The following is a 19,140-nucleotide window of genomic DNA, read 5'->3' as shown; positions in this document are numbered from 1 at the left end:
TCCCCCTGATCAGTCGCCAGTTCGTAATTTCCTTGTGAGTTACTTACCAGCGTTTCGGATCTCGTTTGTCTGTCTGCTACTATCTACTTTTTTCTTGTCCAGACGCCTCTCCTCTGTGGTCACTGAACTGAACGACAAATTCAGTCTCTACACCAGTGTTTTTCAACCTTGGGGTCGGGACCCCACGTGGGGTCACCTGGAATTCAAATGGGGTCTCTGAAATTTCTAGTAATTGATTACAAAAAAACAAACAAACAAACAAAAAACTATTAAATTTTATATATATATATATATATATATATATATATATATATATATATATATATATATATATGGTGAGTTTAGAGAGACAACCACAATACATAAAAGACATGACAAACTGTGAAGCTGAAACTGAAGAACTGTGGTTCTGTTTATCTTTAGAATGTTCATTGTGGTCGGTTTCAGATGCTGCAGCTCTTTCATAATTCATAGTTTGAGTTCTTGTTTGTTCAGTATTAATTGTCAGCCTTGTAAATCACAGCTGGACTGACTGTACATATCCTGACCAAGGAAAATAAAATTCTCACTTTGTGCAGTAATCTACACCTGGCTCTTCTGCCTCCATCCATAATAATATACATTATACAGACTAAATGTCACCTCAAATTAACATTTATTTGCAACATAGTAAAGCAAACTGTTATATTATCAAAAACAAATTAATTTTAGCAAAAAAAAAAAAGTCTGTTTTGAATGGCTGGGGTCGCTAGAAACTTTCGATGTTAAAATGGGGTCACGAGGCAAAAAAGGTTGGAAACCACTGGTCTACACATTCAAAACTGAGTGAGAAGTAAATATTTTGAGCTGCCTCTTCTCCAAAAGTTCTTAATTATTCATAATTACATATAGATACATACACATAAACAAATTATACTCGTGTGTGTGTCCATATATCAGTGTCTGTCCATATATTTATCATTTTAACTTTCAGTGTTCTTCTACCTGACTTAATACACCTTTTACTATCATTACTATACCTACAATACTGCACAAAAAACACAATATAACAGGGTGTTGCATCATAAACAGGTATCTGACGTAGAGAATCACTGTCATCATTAAAAAAAGAAGTCAGTGAACACAACTCAGCAGGTCTCCTTTCATTACAGCCACAGCTGATCCACATACATCACCTCAACACAACGAGCAATATTTACTGAAGAAAATGACAAAAACATACAAATGTTCATCAGACACATTATACTCACCAAAACTACTGCTTATTTTTAGTCTGTTTGTTATCAAATCCAGTTCCTCTCCTCTGCCAGGCATTATGAGTTCAAATCTAAACCCATATATTTATTTTATTCAAGTCACTACAGATGTAGTTTGTAGCTGAACTTACTATGACTAATATTGTCTTTGTCTGCAGAAATCTAATGCCTGTTATTTTAGACTTGCTACATTGGCCCTGTGTGGACATCTATATATCAGGTATATTTTATATTTATTAGAAACTCCAGAGGCTGCACTGATGATTCTGAGCCTCAACGTCGATTTATTTTACCAGCAACACATGATGGTGAAATATGATTAGACAAACGCTCTAACATACTTAAAGACGACTGGAAGCACTGACCATGAGAAAAGACACCTAATAAAGAAAATGGACTATTGGGAATAATTTAATATTCATAGAACAAATTTAAAAATGACCACTGATATACAAACAAACAAACTAAAACAATTAACAATTCATATAGCACAGGCCAAAAAGGCAAAACAAAACACTACGCTCACACTGTGTAACAGTGGGCAAAATCTACAAACAAAAGAAAACTAATTGACAAAAACTCACAGCAGCTGGTGGACACACTCAGGTACTGGAACAGAACAAATTCACTGAAATAGACAATCAGAAAGCTAGTCTTAAAAATATTTATCCAAAATGAGCAGTCAGAGTTCACAACAAGACACAAGCAGAATGATCAAACACGAAGGCCAACTAAGCCATGAACACATGACAGCGGCACAGAGCAGTCATCTGGAGGCAGTTAAATATGATGAGCTGGTGGGCGGGGCTCAGGTGGGTGCTGGCATCTTCCAATCGGCTTTCTCCACATCAGAGAAACAGAGGAGGGAGGAAGGAAGTTTGGAGAACCAGACTCAGCCTCTCACAATATAAGAAGAGGTTAAGACAGACTAACAGGAGGAGATGAAGCAGGACAGCCCACCGGCTGTAACATAATAATAATAATAATAATAATAATAATAATAATAATAATAATAATAATAATTATAATTATAATATTTTTAATTTAAAAAAGGCATCATCTATTCTGTAGGAGAGTCTGAACTTGGTCTATGATTCTTCTGTGAAGATCTGTACGTATGTGGTTGATGATGATGATGGTGATGATGATGATGATGAATGAACTCACTTGTCATTTTCATTGTGGTTTTGTGGACTTTGGATGCATCACAGAGGATGTAAATGAGCTCCACATGTGCTCCGTATTTATGCTGTTAGAGACATTTCAGCACCTTGGACAGCGAACAAAAAGTGAATTAATGTTTATAGAAAAAAAAGTCACAAACAGATGATCAATGACATTTATCCTGTTACTTTCCAACTGGTGTCGCTATTACACCAGAGAGGAAACAAAGACCCTCTGTGGAAATCCATAAAAAAATATACGTCCTCCCCCACCCCACACCCCGTTACTGTCCAAAGGATAGAAATACTGAGGAAAAGAAAGAACAGAATAGATCAGTACGACCATTTGTCTGTTTGGTGTTAAATTATAACACAAAGTTGTAAAGCATGATCATTAATACAAACTCTTTAATTCTATAAGTGTATTCTTCATTACAGTCAATTCATAATTATTGTGTAATGCAGATTTCTTTTACGTAAAGTAGGTCAAACTGAAGGGGATCAAATTGGAGCAGAAAAATCCATCAAAATGCGCCAAATGAAGGAGGAGGAGGACTTCTAGATCTGTGTCCATCCTCCTTCCCAGTGTTCAACAGAAATGTGAAAGCTTATGTGAATCAGCCACAGCTTAAGAAACATGTATTATAAAGTTTAGACATTGTGGGCTTAGTTTTGAAAAGGATTCATGAATTTACCAAATTTTATGTGCATGATACTTCAACATCACTGGACGTCTCATCAGGTCTTCTTCCTCCTGTGAGTCTTCTTTCTTCCCTGTGTTGAACGTGTTCATTCTCATAGCTCTGAAAATTGTCCAACTGATGAAGAAAGAATAGAGTAAAAGGACATCGTTCACCAAAGATACTGATTTGTTTTCAACATGAAAAATATTTTTCATACTTTAAATAGAAATGTTTCATTGTTTCCATTTCTGTCATGCTGATGTTTTTAATCTGAATTCATAGAATGCTTCTCACTAAATATCACGAAATTACTCAAAGTATTTTAAGTAACTTTCATTGTGGGCCAGTGTGTCCGTCACTCACCTCTATTGTCTCTGGAGGTTTTAATTCTGTGTTGATAGTCTGGGTTTTCTTCATCCTAAGGTAAATCAAACAATATGTCTATTAAATGAAAATGAAGTAAAGGGAAATTAAAAGAGAAAGTGAAAAATGAAAAATGACTGATACTGATTACTTTTATGATTGTACCTGATCTGCAGAGTCAGGAAAATCAGAGGTATGAGCAGCAGAAATACCAGAGCCAGCCTGATAATATTCATTATGAATGTTGTCCTCTCTGTAACACAACACATGAGCACTGCATTAGATTTAGATTAATTTGACTTCTTCAAGAACTAGAGTGAAAGTTGAAATGGATGAGAAATGTTTTTAAGGGAATGACCGACCAGACACAGTGACCAGATGTGAGGTGGAGTTCTGTCGTCCTCTGCTGTTCTGGGCTTCACAGTAATAATTCCCACTGTGTTCAGATCTGAAGTCAGTGATGGTGAAGTTCTGTCCTGATGCTTTTGGTGAGTCTTCATCCTCCTTGTACCAGGTGTATTTAGTAACAGGTGGGTTTGCATCACTGGTACAGGTCAGAGTCACTGAACTGCCCTCCACTATCTGACCAGACGGACTCACGGACACAGAGGGAAGTCTGGGAGGATCTGGAGGAGATTTGACAGAAGAAATGAATGAATGAATGAATGAACGAATGAATGAATATGGTTCCTTTGCTGCTGTATGATGTGTTTCAGTGATTTGCAGATTCATCCTTTGCTGCATCAGAATCTCCAGAGAACAGAGGATTCTCATCGGATGTGTCACATGACACTAGACATATTCTACAAAGTAAAGCATTTTACTCACATTTCACATTAATATAGACGTATTCTGACATCTTCAAACCCAGACTGTTCTCAGTTTGACATGAATATGATCCAGAGTCAGAGGAGTTGATGAAGCTGAGGACAAACTGCTGTCCTTCACCTCTTGACTGAAGTTGATTCTTTCCTCTCTTGTACCAGGTGTATTTAGTAACAGGTGGGTTTGCATCACTGGTACAGGTCAGAGTCACTGAACTGCCCTCAATGATTTCACCAGAGGGACTGAAAGACACTGAAGGAACCGTTGGAGCAACTGGAGAAGAAAACATTAACATTTTAAGATAAAAATCATAGTAATGTTTGATTTTTGACTCCACCCCTCATAACCCACTAAAGTATAAAGCTGACAGATGGAGACAAGATGGACAGAAGTGGTGGAGACACTGGTCACTTACAGAAGCTACAGTTTGAACATCTCTCCAGTACACACAGAAATCATTTGGAAATCCATGCAGTCATGTTACACTGCATTAGATAAAAACCTCCACTAGATGGAGACATGTTAGAGGAAGACTGTGGAGTAAACTCACACACTGGAGGAGAGGAGAACATCTCAGAACCTAATTTAACAGCACAGGAAACTGTATCTTCAGAGGAAAAAGAGGTGGAATAGGAAGATGATGTTTGACTATGAATCTTCTGTCTGTTCTTGAACCAGGTGTATTTGTAATTGTCAGGTAGACGACAGCTGCTGTGACACCTCAGCTCTACTTGGACACAATTAGAATTCCTGCAGGATGATGATCTGGTCACATGGACCTGGAGATCTGGATGTGCTATGAAAAATAAAGAAATGTTATGTTAAATGAACAATTTAACAAACACACAAGAAACTACACACATATACAGATTTTGAACTATTAGATGAATGTATTTGTATATTTCTGAAGCATTTACCTGTGACAGTCAGAGTGACTCCAGGTGAACCAGTATAACGTCCACCAGGTTGGTTTGTCATAAAACTGAACTGGTACTGAGCTGAGTCGCTCTGTCTCAGGTCTGAGATTCTCACAAAACAGTCATTCTTTTTGTAAGAATAATACACACGACCTTTGTACTCCGACTTTGTTTTCAGATCTACAGGTTTAATGTCACTATTAATAAACCAGAATGTTTTCTCAACTGTAGTTTTCCAATTGTTTATCCACTGTGGGTATGTGTAGGTGCAGCTCATGTCGACTGTTGATCCTTTTAAGGCACAGATCTGAGTAGTAGCGTAAGTCACTCCCCATCCATTCTGACCCTGAACAACTGTAACAGAACAAATAAAGAAACAAATATAAGTCAATGGATAAATCAATTCAAAGATCATCATTGTGGTTGTAGAAAAAGGTCAACTGGATGAACCTCAAAAACAGAGACACTTTAATCTATAATCACTGAAAAACAATGCAGTTGTTCAAAGATATCAGACAAAAACCTTTAATAAATCATCTGACATATTACATTCATGTTGTGTTCAGCTCCTTAACACCTGAAGTCTTATTATATTTAACTCTTTATCCTCATATCTGTTTAATCCATCAGATGATCAGTAACACCATAGTTATTATTGTTTGAGTCTGATCTGTTCTTGGTTTGTTTCCTCTGTTCACTCTGTGGTCAGATGGACGGAAAGAAAAACATAGACATGCAGAACAAAGAGGTGTTAGAAACTTTTCACTTGCAGCTATGACGAAAAGAAGAGAAGTTTATTTAGTGTGTGACCATCAGATCAATAATAAACTTAATTTGGTAAAACTATTGCACAGTAAAAAACTAGAATATGGTAAGAAATAAAACAGGAAATCTTGTATTTATACAGATGTGAGAAACACAAAAACTGATATAATATTTTTTTCATCACACTGTCTACATCAATAAATCTGACATTGAAAAGTTTTGTTCCGAAGAACATTTGAGTGATTTATTGATTAGAATACTTTTAGATGGCTTAGGATAATGGTTCTAACCAAACCAGCACATGTTCAAACTCATTAAGTTATGGAAAGTTGCAGATCTCATCTACGGACAAAAGCTGATGTCAATTAAAAAAACAGAATGATTGACCGATGTTTGCCGTTCACACTGTTTAATATGTAACTTTCAGAAAAAAAAAAAATTCCATTAATGTTAATAAAGATCTACAGTACCTGTAACAGAGAGAAGGAAGACGATAAATCCACTTGCTGATGTTAAACTCATCGTTGTTGCTGTTCTCATCTCACTGTCTGACTTTAGATGAATTAAAATATGTCAGCAGATACATTTTACAAAAGAGTGAGTAAATAAACAAATAAATAAATAAATAAATAAACTTACTGGAACTGGTGTTTTCTTGTCCAGATGCCTCTCCTCTGTGGTCACTGAACTGAAAGTGAGGTTGTTAAACTGCTTCCATCCGATTTTTAACAATAATATTCATGCTGAGATAAATGTCATAGTTAAACAAAACTAAAACTATTTAGAGCAAAGCTTGAAACATTTAAATATAATTTCTGAATATGATGAACTCTAATGTTTTCACCTGTCTGTATTAACCTTTGTCACATACATAGCAACAGCTCTGCGAGGAAAGAAAACATGTCACATCCTGTGTAGATCTAGGCTCAGTCTCATTTCCTGTGATGATGTATTTGACAATATATACATGAAGATGCTAAAAACAGCCAGATAATCATGACATTTAAAAACAGATACGATAGAACTGTGATGGAATACAACCCCAGTTCCAAAAAAAGTTTGGTTCTGGAGCAAAATGTGAAGAAAAAAAAAAAAAATAGAATACATACATACAAGAATAGATTTTTACACAGAACAGATACACAGAATGGATTTAATAAAAAAAAGACAAAAACAAAAAAAACCCCAAAAAAACCCCATAAAGGATGTGAAAGGGATTACTTTGTATATTTGGGGCAAAAGTGACAATATTTGGACAAAATGGGTGGGGCTATGGGATTGCAAGCATAAGCTATAACGACAATTTAGCTTTCTGTCAAGAAAAAAAATTTTGAAATTAACTGAAACGTCAGAGGTCCAACTTTCCAAACTATCAATCACACCTGTTAATCAGTGCCTTCTGTTTGACTTGTGATCTCATTAATGGAGAAAAAGGTTAAAGATGGAACACATTACTTATTAGAAATTCCAAAAATAATAACAGTCAGAAAAAACACTCCTAGAAAAAAATGACTTAAAAAGTTTAGAGAGGAGTTCAGTGTGAGTCCATGGGAGACAAGGCTCTTAGGAGCAGCCTCTAGTGGCCATGAGTGGTATTACACATTTCACTTTGGAGCCGAGGTCCTTGGTCCTTTGGGTTTCTTGACTGTGCTGTACAATACAGCTGAATCCTCGGCAGTTTCCTTAACTCTGTCTCTGACATAGAAATAGAAGATTAATCAGGTGATTGTAAATTGATTTGATGTTTAAATACAAGAGAATGTCAGATCTCACCTCTGCTTTTTGCTGTTGTTATGAAATGGGAGAGCAGAGTACTCAGTAAATGTTGGTTCCTTCTTGTGTCTTGGGCACCGAGCTGGTCCAGTGTTGGAGTAAACTGAATCCTCCTTGTTCTGAGAGAAGTTGACGGTGGCGTAATGAAGGTTGTCCTGCTCCTCTGGGTGTCTGTGATTAGGTGGACACTGCACAGACAAAAATACTGTGAAGGAAACATTTCACCTGCGTACGACTTTATTTTAAATGGTGCATTCAGAGAGAGGACGGCAATCTGCTGAAAAGACCAATATGACAGAAAACAACGTTGAAGATATTCTATCAACATGTCAGCAAATGACAGAAAGGGGATATAAAACAGGTGAAAAAAGCAGGACAACTTCTGGTGAATGTAATCACATCATGAGTTGGTTTGAGTGAAGAACATGATGAGCTGCAGTCAGATGACATTTTCCAGAACAGCTTAGTTTTGTACTAAAACACATCTGTTCTCACCTGTTGGCTGTTGTCCGCTCTGTCTTCAGGTTCAGATGATGTTTTCAAAGCTCTCCTTCTTCTAGAGAAACACACAATGAAGAAACAAATGCAGCTCAGACACATACAAATCCATTGGTTACCACATAGATCATGCACTGCTTCCCTTTTTCCTCGACATGAATCTAAAAGGAATCAGTTTGTCGTCTAAACATGTATCGGCTAATGTCACAAGAACCAGACTTTACACTCCACTGCTGCCCCTTCATTCACTTCATGTTAAACATCACTTCATTCTTTCATTCTCTGCTGACTGAGGTGCACAAGCTGTTCATGACAGTTTCTTTTTTTTTTTTTTATTAAAGTTGTCCTTCCTAAATCTGATGTGTGTGGAATAATACACTACAACCAGTGAAGGAATGAATAGGAACACCAAAATGAGTTTTACCAAAAGAAAATGCTGTCTGATAAAACGGTGAACACAATCTAAACCGACACTGAACTTTTCTAGATGAGCCTTATCATTTCTCTGCTGTGATGTGTGTGTTCTGTGATCTTTGTCATCAGTGGATATTTAGTGAATTCCACAAACTACAGTTGTGCTTTTCAATAACCTTTTGTCAGGGCTGGTTGTGTGTTCTTTTATATTTGAAGTGTATTAGTAGCTATGAATACTGAACCTTCCAGACACAGATATGTTTATATTACAATCACTTCAGACACATTCACTGTTCTCAGGTCACTATTGTGAGAATATTATCATTATTACTGAACCTCTGGTGAATAAGACCAGTCAGTTTAAAGAAGGAGAATATTCAATTACTTGTTTTACATTAGATATCAATATATTATGTGTTTTTAATTAATTGACGTTACTTTGTAGAAACTTCTTCACTTTGATATAATAATAATAATAATAATAATAATAATAATAATAATAATAATAATAATTATTATTATTATTATTATTATTATTATTATTATCTTTTGTTGTTGTTTTTCATTGTAAAATTATTAACAAACATGCTACATTGCTTTGGATATCATCATAGTCGAACTAGCAATAAAAGGGGAAAACATCCAAGGAGTTGAATAACTTCCATGCACTGCATAAGGTCTTGGTCTTACCATGTATAAACTGAAAGTCACTAAACCCCCAACAGAACTACTTTTCCTCCCAGCATGAACTGAAAGAAGTTCTCCAAAAGCACCACAGTTTCAAAGCTTCGATACTCTTTGGGGTTTTATTTAAAAAACTGAAGAAGTGGCTGATGGTTCAAACTATATTAAAATTATTCCATGCCTCATGAATTCAAGCAATTCTCTGGTGAAATTTAATTTACCTGACTAATATGAAGACAGAGATGAGGATTATGGGAAGGAGAATGGCAACAGTCACTCCAGCTGCTACTGATTTCCATTTGTCTGAAAAAAGAAGAAGAAAACACTGAAAGATAAAAACAACAAAGAGAGAAACACAGCACATGTTCACAGTATTAAACAGACTTGATGAGGTGTTAAAACTTGTAAATACAAATACAAAGAAAAACTTTAAGCTGCTGTAAGTCTAAAAAAAAGTCCTGGCTTTCTCTACAAAATGCTTTACAAATGTGAGTTAAAAAGCTCAACAACATTTACAAAGTGTGACTCTCACTGTGTTTTTAGTTTTTTTCTGAGTCTATGTGCAGTTAAATGCAAACACTCACATGATACAACAATCAGATGTGAGGTGGAGTTCTGTCGTCCTCTGCTGTTCTGGGCTTCACAGTAATAATTCCCACTGTGTTCAGATCTGACGTCAGTGATGGTGAAGTTCTGTCCTGATACTTTTGGTGAGTCTTCATCCTCCTTGTACCAGGTGTATTTAGTAACAGGTGGGTTTGCATCACTGGTACAGGTCAGAGTCACTGAACTGCCCTGAACTATCTGACCAGACGGACTCACGGACACAGAGGGAAGTCTGGGAGGATCTGGAGGAGATTTGAAAGAATGAATGGATGGATGGATGGATGGATGGATGATGGTTCCTTTGCTGCTGTATGATGTGTTTCAGTGATTTGCAGATTCATCCTTTGCTGTATTAGAATCTCCGGAGAAAAGAGGATTCTCATTGGATGTGTCACGTGACACTAGACATATTCTACAAAGTAAAGCATTTTACTCACATTTCACATCAATATAGACGTATTCTGACATCTTCAACCCCAGACTGTTCCTAGCCAAACATGAATATGATCCAGAGTCAGAGGAGTTAATGAAGCTGAGGACAAACTGCTGTCCTTCACCTCTTGACTGAAGTTGATTCTTTCCTCTCTTGTACCAGGTGTATTTAGTAACAGGTGGGTTTGCATCACTGGTACAGGTCAGAGTCACTGAACTGCCCTCAATGATTTCACCAGAGGGACTGAAAGACACTGAAGGAACTGTTGGAGCAACTGGAGAAGAAAACATTAACAAAACATTTTAAGATAAAAATCATAGTAATGTTTGATTTTTGACTCCACCCCTCATAACCCACCAAAGTATAAAGCTGACAGATGGAGACAAGATGGACAGAAGTGGTGGAGACACTGGTCACTTATAGAAGCTATAGTTTGAACATCTCTCCAGTACACACAGAAATCATTTGGAAATCCATGCAGTCATGTTACACTGCATTAGATAAAAACCTCCACTAGATGGAGAGATGTTAGAGGAAGACTGTGGAGTAAACTCACACACTGGAGGAGAGGAGAACATCTCATAACCTTTAACAGCACAGGAAACGGTATCTTCAGAGGAAAAAGAGGTGGAATAGGAAGATGATGTTTGACTCTGAATCTTCTTTCTGTTCTTGAACCAGGTGTATTTGTAATTGTCAGGTAGACGACAGCTGCTGTGACACCTCAGCTCTACTTGGACACAATTAGAATTCCTGCAGGATGATGATCTGGTCACATGGACCTGGAGATCTGGATGTGCTATGAAAAATAAAGAAATGTTATGTTAAATGAACAATTTAACAAACACAAGAAACTACACATATATACAGATTTTAACTATTAGATGAATGTATTTGTATATTTCTGAAGCATTTACCTGTGACAGTCAGAGTGACTCCAGGTGAACCAGTATAACGTCCACCAGGTTGGTTTGTTATAAACCTGAACTGGTACTGAGCTGAGTCGCTCTGTCTCAGGTCTGAGATTCTCACAGAAGAGTAGTAGCCCCCATAGTCATATAAAAGTACACGATCTTTGTACTCTGACTCTGTTTTCAGATCTACAGGGTTAATGTCTCCATTGCTAAACCAGAATGTTTTCTCAACTGTAGTTTTCTGTTTGTTTATCCAGTATGGGTATGTGTAGGTGCAGCTCATGTCGACTGTTGATCCTTTTAAGGCACAGATCTGAGTAGAAGTGTAAGTCACTCTCCATCCATTTTGACCCTGAACAACTGTAACAGAACAAATTAAGAAACAAATATGAGTCAATGGATAAATCAATTAAACAATCATTATTGTGTGAGTCCATCCAGAACTCAAACCAAAGCAGTAACCAAAACCAGAGCCACGTACAGGACCATATCCAACCCATAACAAACATTTTTTAATTTACATCATTCACATCAACTTCATTCTTTCTCTCTACCTCCACATACAGATAAACCAGGATTCCTGCTCTCCTTCGTTCCCACCTACACTTCTTTCTTCCCCTCTCTCTCCCCTCCCCTCTTTTCCTCTTTAACCGAGGCTCCTTTTTTTTTTTTTAGAAAGTAATATTTTTACTGTCATCGTTGTTATTCCTACTGTTTATTATTGTTGTTGCTATCATTGGTGTTAACATCACTGTTGCTGTTGTTACAGGTATTATTGTCATTATCATTGCTACTATTGTCATAATCTTTGTCATTATTATTGTTACCAGTACTACTATCATCATTATCATCTTTGTTCTTGTTACTATTTTCATTATTATTGCCGTTGCCATAGTTTGTGTGGGCGGTGGCGGTGGAGGCATTCATAAGTCTGGATAATAATAATTTTTTTTTGGGGGGGGGGGGGCTGGGGTGGGATGACACCTGCCTCTCTCGACCTTCAGCCCCCTGGTGGTATGGCTGCAGTCTTTGGAGAGGGCAGTGTGAGGTAGCTGGCTTGAAGGCATTTACACCTACCTCATATATAAGAAAAATTAAAAATTAAAAATGGTCACTCCACAGTGGACAGACCTTCTCCTAAATGGTCTGAGAGTGGTCCAACTGTGGAGTGGACTAGGTCTATATTCACCAAAAAAAAAAAAAAAAAGGGGGGGGGGGGGGCATAGGAGGAATACCCTTTGACTGGTTATGGCTGATCTTGTCCTTGGGTTGTGGTTGTGCTGCTGGGGGTGCTGGAGGTTGTGTGGGGGGTTGATGGTGTCCTCCTCTCCTCGGGCTCTGCGTGCTGGGCTCCATCTACCCCCCCATAGCCATATTAATTTAAACTGATTCATATAAACTCAAAACTGATAGTAACTGATACAAATACATTTTTACAAATATTAAATTATTTAAGTCATTGTTGCATTGTGACTGCCTCCGCCGCTACTGCCACCACAATAATACTAGCAAATTAGGCTGCTGGTATTATTATTATATATTTTTGTATTATTACAACAATTATTATTTTCCCCCTCACTCCCCCCTCTCTCTTTCTCACTTTCATTCACACCCCCCCTTCCCCTTTTCCCTATCGCCCCTAACCAAGTTATAATGTTTAGTTGCTATTTACATTTATTATCCTTTTCATTGTAATATGATGTTGTTGTTGCTGTTTGTCAAATACTCTGTCGTTGTTGTTGTTTTTGGTTTGTTTGTTTATTTGTTTAATTTCCCCTTTATGTGTTACAGTTGTTGCTTTTCTGTCCACATTGTCTTGTTAACTATCACTAATAATAAAAAAAAAAACAACAACAAAAAAAAACAAACAAAAGAAATAAATGTAAGTCAATGGATAAATCAATTAAAAGATCATCATTGTGGTTGTAGAAAAAAGTAAACTGGATGAACCTCAAACAGAGACAATTTAATCTATAATCACTGAAAAACAATGCAGTTGTTCAAAGATATCAGCCAAAAACCTTTAATAAATCATCTGACATATTACATTAGTGTAGTGTTCAGCTCACAAACACCTGAAGTTTTATTATGTTTAACTCTTATTCTCATATCTGTTTAATCCATCAGATGATCAGTAACACCCAGTGGTTGGCCGTTAGGGCCTGCAAGGCCTTCTCTGCTGGCCTAAAAAAATATCTGAATCACAGACTGATGTTAATTATATTTTGTCCATGAATACTTATTAAATAATTCCAAATGGTCTGTCCGCTTCCCTTCATAGCTTTTCCCCTGGTGGTGCTGCTTCCAGACACGTATTTTCATATGAAAGCATTTAACCAATCATATTTCAGCCATCATTTGTTGCCAGGCAGGGTCAGAGTCAAAGAACTCTGCCTGGAGGCCTTCACAATCAGTTCTGCAGGCCCTCTAGCAAAGTGTCCATGAAACTGCTGCTTCAACCAATCAGATTTTGAGTTGGCTACACCAAGGCCCTCTAGCAGGCGTACGGTAACGTCAGTGTATTCACAGCTTTTGATTGGATAGTTAGAGAGCGTAGCAGCCAAAGCTAGCAAACTGCATCTTTAGCGAGCTGCATGAACAGAAGTACAGTTGTGTTGGTTTCATAGCTGTTTTGTCAACCCACAATGGCTAAGGGAGGAGAAGAAATGGATTTGGTTGCAGATTTATTGTCAAAGCCATTTTCAAGACGGACAATTCCAGAAAAGCTGGACATCACTAAGAAAGGTCGGACAATTCCAAAGCTAGCAGGCCTGTCAACACCAGGAAAAGGATTTGTCTGTCACTTTCAGTCCACTAACTACGACCGGTACCCCCAGTCACTTGCACGGATAATCTGTACGACAGAATAGTTGAACTCTTTTTGAGGAAAGAAAGGAGGATGGATTGTGTGTACAAATCAGAATTTTTGGTGAGTAAAATGTTGCTGTTTTCCTAGATAATATTACAAGTTAATGAGGTTATTATTGATGCTTCTTTAAGCCTCAGTCACAAAGCTTCATACGAACAATGGGTTTGTACGAATCTCTGTTTGAGTTCTGGAGTTTGTAGACATTCTTGGAGGCAGCACTGGTTTCTTATGACCGTCTTACGAAGTCGGTACGGCTGCCATTCAAAATGAAGAGCATCTTGAGGCCGCTGTGAGAAAATGACGTGATTTTGAGTCATATTAACACCATACAGTTGTAACAGTCTTCGTAAGGGTGCCTTGAGACCTTCCTACGTCAGACCTACGGCCACTTCATGAATTATTTTGTCGTAAAGTCAATTCACGTCAGCCCTACATGAAACTCACGGTGCTTGCAAGTCAATGGTAGGAAAATCTTACGGTGTTTCAGTCCGACAGCAGCGGAAGAGGAGGGCCATTCTAAAGTGCTTGCTAAAAAAACATAACTTAATGTAGTTTAATGCCCTAGAACAGTGATCAATCAGCACCAAAGTCCGTGTGCACATCTGTAGTCATGTCCACTTTCACATCTGCAAAAAAAAAAAAAAAAACTTAACATAGTTTAATCTTAGAGTACTGTTCACTCATTATTTCATTCATTCGTTTATTTTGTGAACCGCTTTATCCTCCAGATGGTCGCGGAGGCGCTGGAGCCTATCCCAGCATTAGAGATGTCCACGCATAATTTGGTGATTATTGATGCTCTTTTCGGACATTAAACTACATTAACCTATTTTTACATTAAGCCTTTTGTGAATGTGTGTTTGATGGGTTTGGGATCATGTGCTGTCCGTGGTGCTGAATTCACACATTACTGCACGAAAACTGACCTGTACTGTTAGAAATTAGGAGTCATAATAAGACATCAGATGAAGAAATTTGAAGTGAAAGTAGAAGAATATAACAAAGATACACAAGAATAATAGAGAGAAGTGAATGTTAAAAACACTAACCGTCCGACATGCACATCCATCACCCTGATCCTCGTCCCGGTGGATTGTGCACTATCTCAGCCGATTGATTTCAAGTTTATTTTTCTGTTAATAAAAGACTTAATTCTTTATATGTTTTGCACCGTGCGTTTGAGACCAGTCATTCACTCCATCTTGACAGTTTGTATTCGACCCTTCTAAGAACGCCACAAATGTCGTACTACTGCTGCACTGAACCTTACGCCCACCTGTCTGTGATTCGTTCGTGTGAATGTCGTATGGGACCCCTAATAACACCGTAATGTGTTCTTGAGATCTTCTTGCAGCCACCGCAGGAACATGTGGGTCCTGGAAAAGACCTCCTGATCCACGAATGTCGTGCGTTGTTCTTATGTAGTTCATAAGGCATTTGTTAGTGCACCATGTGAAAGGGGGTTTCGTACTGCTTCCGTAGAAAATCTTGGGCAAGATTGCTCACCTGGCTACGAACTTGGGAACGATCCACGAACACTCCATGAACACACCATTCTTATACAGCCGCCTTGAAAAGGTCGTACGAAATGGTCCATAAATCATTCGCACAGTGTTCGTAGCTGTTCGTAACGGCATTTGTGACTGAGACTTCATGTGTGTTGCAGTTGTAGCGACAGTAGAAGGAGACTTGTGCACCCCGGGTTTGTTTATTCAGTAAAGGCATTTATTGTGGCTACACGAGTTATTTATCTGCAATGCAACGGCTCTTTATACTGCATTTCTGCATAATAAGAGGGCTTTTATAACCATAAAATAGTTATTGAGGGGTGGATTGATTCAGACAGAGCACTACTGAAGTTCTATGAAATGCACGGTCTGCCACTGGTAACATCGTAGTTATTATTGTTTGAGTCTGATCTGTTCTTGGTTTGTTTCCTCTGTTCACTCTGTGGTCAGATGGATGCAAAGAAAAACAGAAATGCAGAACACAGAGGTGTTAGAAACTTTTCACAGCAGCTATGGTGAAAAAAGGCAAATTTATTTTACTTTGTAACCATCAAATCAATAATAAACGTAATTTGGTAAAACTACTGCACAGTAAAACACTAGAATATGGTAAGACATAAAACAGGAAATCTTGTATTTATACAGATGTGAGAAAAACAAAAACTGATCTAACATTTTTTACATCACACTGCACATCTGATGTTGAAAATTTTTGTTCTGAAGAGCATTTGAGTGATTTATTGATTAGAATACTTTTATATGGCATAGGATAATGGTTCTGACCAAACCAGCACATGTTAGAACTCATTAAGTTATGAAAAGCTGCAGATCTCATCCAGAAACTAAACTGTTGTCAAATACAAACCAGAATGATTGATAGTTTTTTTGCTGTTCACACAGTTTCATTGGTAATTTTCACATTAAAAATTATTCCATTAACGGAAATAAAGATCTACAGTACCTGTAACAGAGAGAATGAAGACGATAAATCCACTTGCTGATCTTAAACTCATCGTTGTTGCTGCTCTCATCTCACTGTCTGACTGACTTCAGATGAATTCCTAAATGTTAACAAATACATTTATTTCACAAAAGAGTCATAACTTCAATGAATAATTGAACTTACTGGAACGGGTGTTTTCTTGTCCAGATGCCTCTCCACTGGGGTCTCTGAACTGAAGGCGAGGATGTTAAACAGCTTCATTTCCTTCCTATTTTTAACATTAATATTCAAGCTGATGTACATGTCATAGTTAAACAAAGCTAAAACTATTTTGAGCAAAGCTTGAAACATTTTAATATACTTTCTGAATGTGATGAACTATAATATTTTCACCTGTCAGTAATAACCCTCTGTCACATACATAGCAGCAGCTCTGACAGGAAAGAAAACATTTAACATATAGATAAAGGCTCAGTCCCCCAATTACAGAACTTAATTGAGACCTGGTAATATCTGGATATAAAATAAACAATTCAAAGTCAGCTTTAATGTTATTAAATGAAAATGAAAGGTCACACCCCAGCCCTAATGTAAACCAAATGGTTTCCTTAAGCTCTGATCCCCTGGTGGACGTTGAATAGGTGGGCGCAAATGCCTATTTCCATGTCTGGCCACATAAATATCATTAAAATGTTAATCTTACCAAAATTTCTCTGTCACTTTCAATCTTTCCTCCTTCCTTTTCCTGAAACCTTCTTTTGTAATATCAGTGAGCTATTAAACTATTTTATTTGGTACAATAAAAAAGCTCAACTTCAGCTGAGACTGTTGTATTTACCATATGAGAGGGATGGGCTTCAACTCCATAATTTGAAATGGTACTACTGGGCTGCCCAGCTACGATCAACAATTTGCTATCTCTCAGAGACATCATTTCCTACTTGGGTGAATATAGAACAAACATCAATATCTGGACTTCCTCTCAAGCTCTATTTGTACTCAACAACTGTTAAAAAACTAATTAAACAAATAAATAATTCCTTTCTTAGAAAATCAATTAGAGTATGGCACTCAGCACACCAACATGTCTGTGACACACTGGCACTGTGGCAGTTCTCCCTCACATGGGGCAACAGTTTCTTCATACTTGGTAGAGCTGATGGTGGATTCAAAATACGATTTAATAAAGGTGTTGAAAACATTTCAGACTCACATGAAGAGGGTTATTTATTAACTTATCCCCAACAGTGTGAAAAATATAACCTTCCAAAAAAGCCTTTCTTTAAATATCTACAGTTTAAACACTTTATATCTACTCATAAACATCTGTCCTCTGTATGTCCACTTTCTAGAATTGAAGAGTTGACTCTGTCCCATATAAATGGTAGGGGTCAACTCTCCCGGTTCTATGAACTATTACTGCCTTCCTCAAAGGATTCAACTATGAAAAAAATAGAAAAAAAAAAAAAATAGCTTGGAAACATGACTTAAACTTAGATATTCAGGAAGCAGATTGGGAAATTGGTTATTTTAAAGCTGTTAACACAAAATATAGATTGTTACAGTACAAATGGCTTATGCAAACTTATATCACACCGAGCAGGCTTAGTCAGAATATGACTAAGAAAATGACCAAACTAGGACAAGTTAAAACTCATTAAAGTTATGAAAAGCTGCAGATCTCATCCGAAAATTAAACTGTTGTCAATTACAAACCAGAATGGTTGACAGATGTTTACTGTTCACCCAGTTTAATATGTAACTTTCACAATAAAAACTAGAAGCACTCGGAGAGCGCAGACCCCCGCCAAGGCTGATCAGTGCCCCCCCCCCCCCCCCCCCCCCCCCCCCCCCCCAAGGAGGTTATGTTTTTGCCAGGGTTTGTTTGTCTGTCTGTTTGTCTGTCCGTTAGTGTGCAACATAACTCAAAAAGTTATGGACAGATTTTGATGAAATTTTCTGGTCTGCGCCCCCCACCCCTGATCACCACCAAAATTTAATCATTTCTTCCTTATCCCATTTCCAACAAACCCTGAAAATTTCATCAAAATCTGTCCATAACTTTTTAAGTTATGTTGCACACTAATGGACAGACAAACAGACAGACAAACAAACAAACAAACAAACAAACCCTGGCAAAAACATAACCTCCTTGGCGGAGGTAATAACTGAACTCACTGGAATGGGTGTTTTCTTGTCCAGATGCCTCTCCTCTGTGGTGACTGAACTGAAGGCGAGGCTGTTAAACAGCTTCATTTCCTTCCTGTTTTTGACATTAATATTAATGCTGAGATAAATATTATAGTTAAACAAAGCAAAAACTATTTCATCTTTTCACCTGTTAGTAATAAACCAATGTTACCTACTTAGCAACTCCTCTGACAGCTAAGAAAACATATTACATCCAGCTGTTTAAGTGTGATGTGTTATTTGACATTTACGTACTTAGGTGTTAAGATACTGGAAACAGCCTGAAAATAATGACATTTAAAAACAGATACAAAAGAACTGTGATGAAATACGACC

The 19,140-nt window shown here is 37.4% G+C and overlaps 2 protein-coding genes across 3 annotated transcripts; both read right to left on the bottom strand.

The window, feature by feature from the left end:
* Positions 1-1,711: 1,711 nt before the first annotated feature.
* Positions 1,712-6,784, bottom strand: LOC115424926 (B-cell receptor CD22-like). Its single transcript, XM_030142329.1, has 10 exons — positions 6,612-6,784; positions 6,443-6,524; positions 5,208-5,561; positions 4,841-5,086; positions 4,294-4,563; positions 3,828-4,091; positions 3,631-3,718; positions 3,466-3,520; positions 3,115-3,237; positions 1,712-2,526 (listed from the first exon to the last, which is right to left on the bottom strand). Exons 2-9 carry the CDS (start codon positions 6,510-6,512, stop codon positions 3,121-3,123), a joined length of 1,464 nt encoding a protein of 487 aa, XP_029998189.1. The 5' UTR covers positions 6,513-6,524; positions 6,612-6,784; the 3' UTR covers positions 1,712-2,526; positions 3,115-3,120.
* A 467-nt stretch (positions 6,785-7,251) lies between these two features.
* On the bottom strand, positions 7,252-18,821 carry LOC115424876 (B-cell receptor CD22-like). Of its 2 annotated transcripts, none has more exons than XM_030142275.1 (10): positions 18,793-18,821; positions 16,633-16,732; positions 11,298-11,654; positions 10,937-11,179; positions 10,385-10,654; positions 9,926-10,189; positions 9,563-9,644; positions 8,241-8,301; positions 7,746-7,933; positions 7,252-7,667 (listed from the first exon to the last, which is right to left on the bottom strand). In XM_030142275.1, the coding sequence occupies exons 2-10, from the start codon at positions 16,700-16,702 to the stop codon at positions 7,577-7,579; spliced, it is 1,626 nt and encodes a 541-aa protein (XP_029998135.1). In that variant the 5' UTR covers positions 16,703-16,732; positions 18,793-18,821; the 3' UTR covers positions 7,252-7,576. The 2 variants fall into 2 exon arrangements, with proteins under 2 accessions (XP_029998135.1, XP_029998140.1); XM_030142280.1 differs by having other exon boundaries at positions 10,937-11,170.
* Between the last annotated feature and the right edge of the window lie 319 nt (positions 18,822-19,140).

Source organism: Sphaeramia orbicularis, chromosome 1 (assembly GCF_902148855.1).
Source record: "Sphaeramia orbicularis chromosome 1, fSphaOr1.1, whole genome shotgun sequence".
NCBI classification, from domain to species: Eukaryota; Metazoa; Chordata; class Actinopteri; order Kurtiformes; family Apogonidae; genus Sphaeramia; species Sphaeramia orbicularis.
This window is presented reverse-complemented; position numbering and strand designations above follow the sequence as displayed.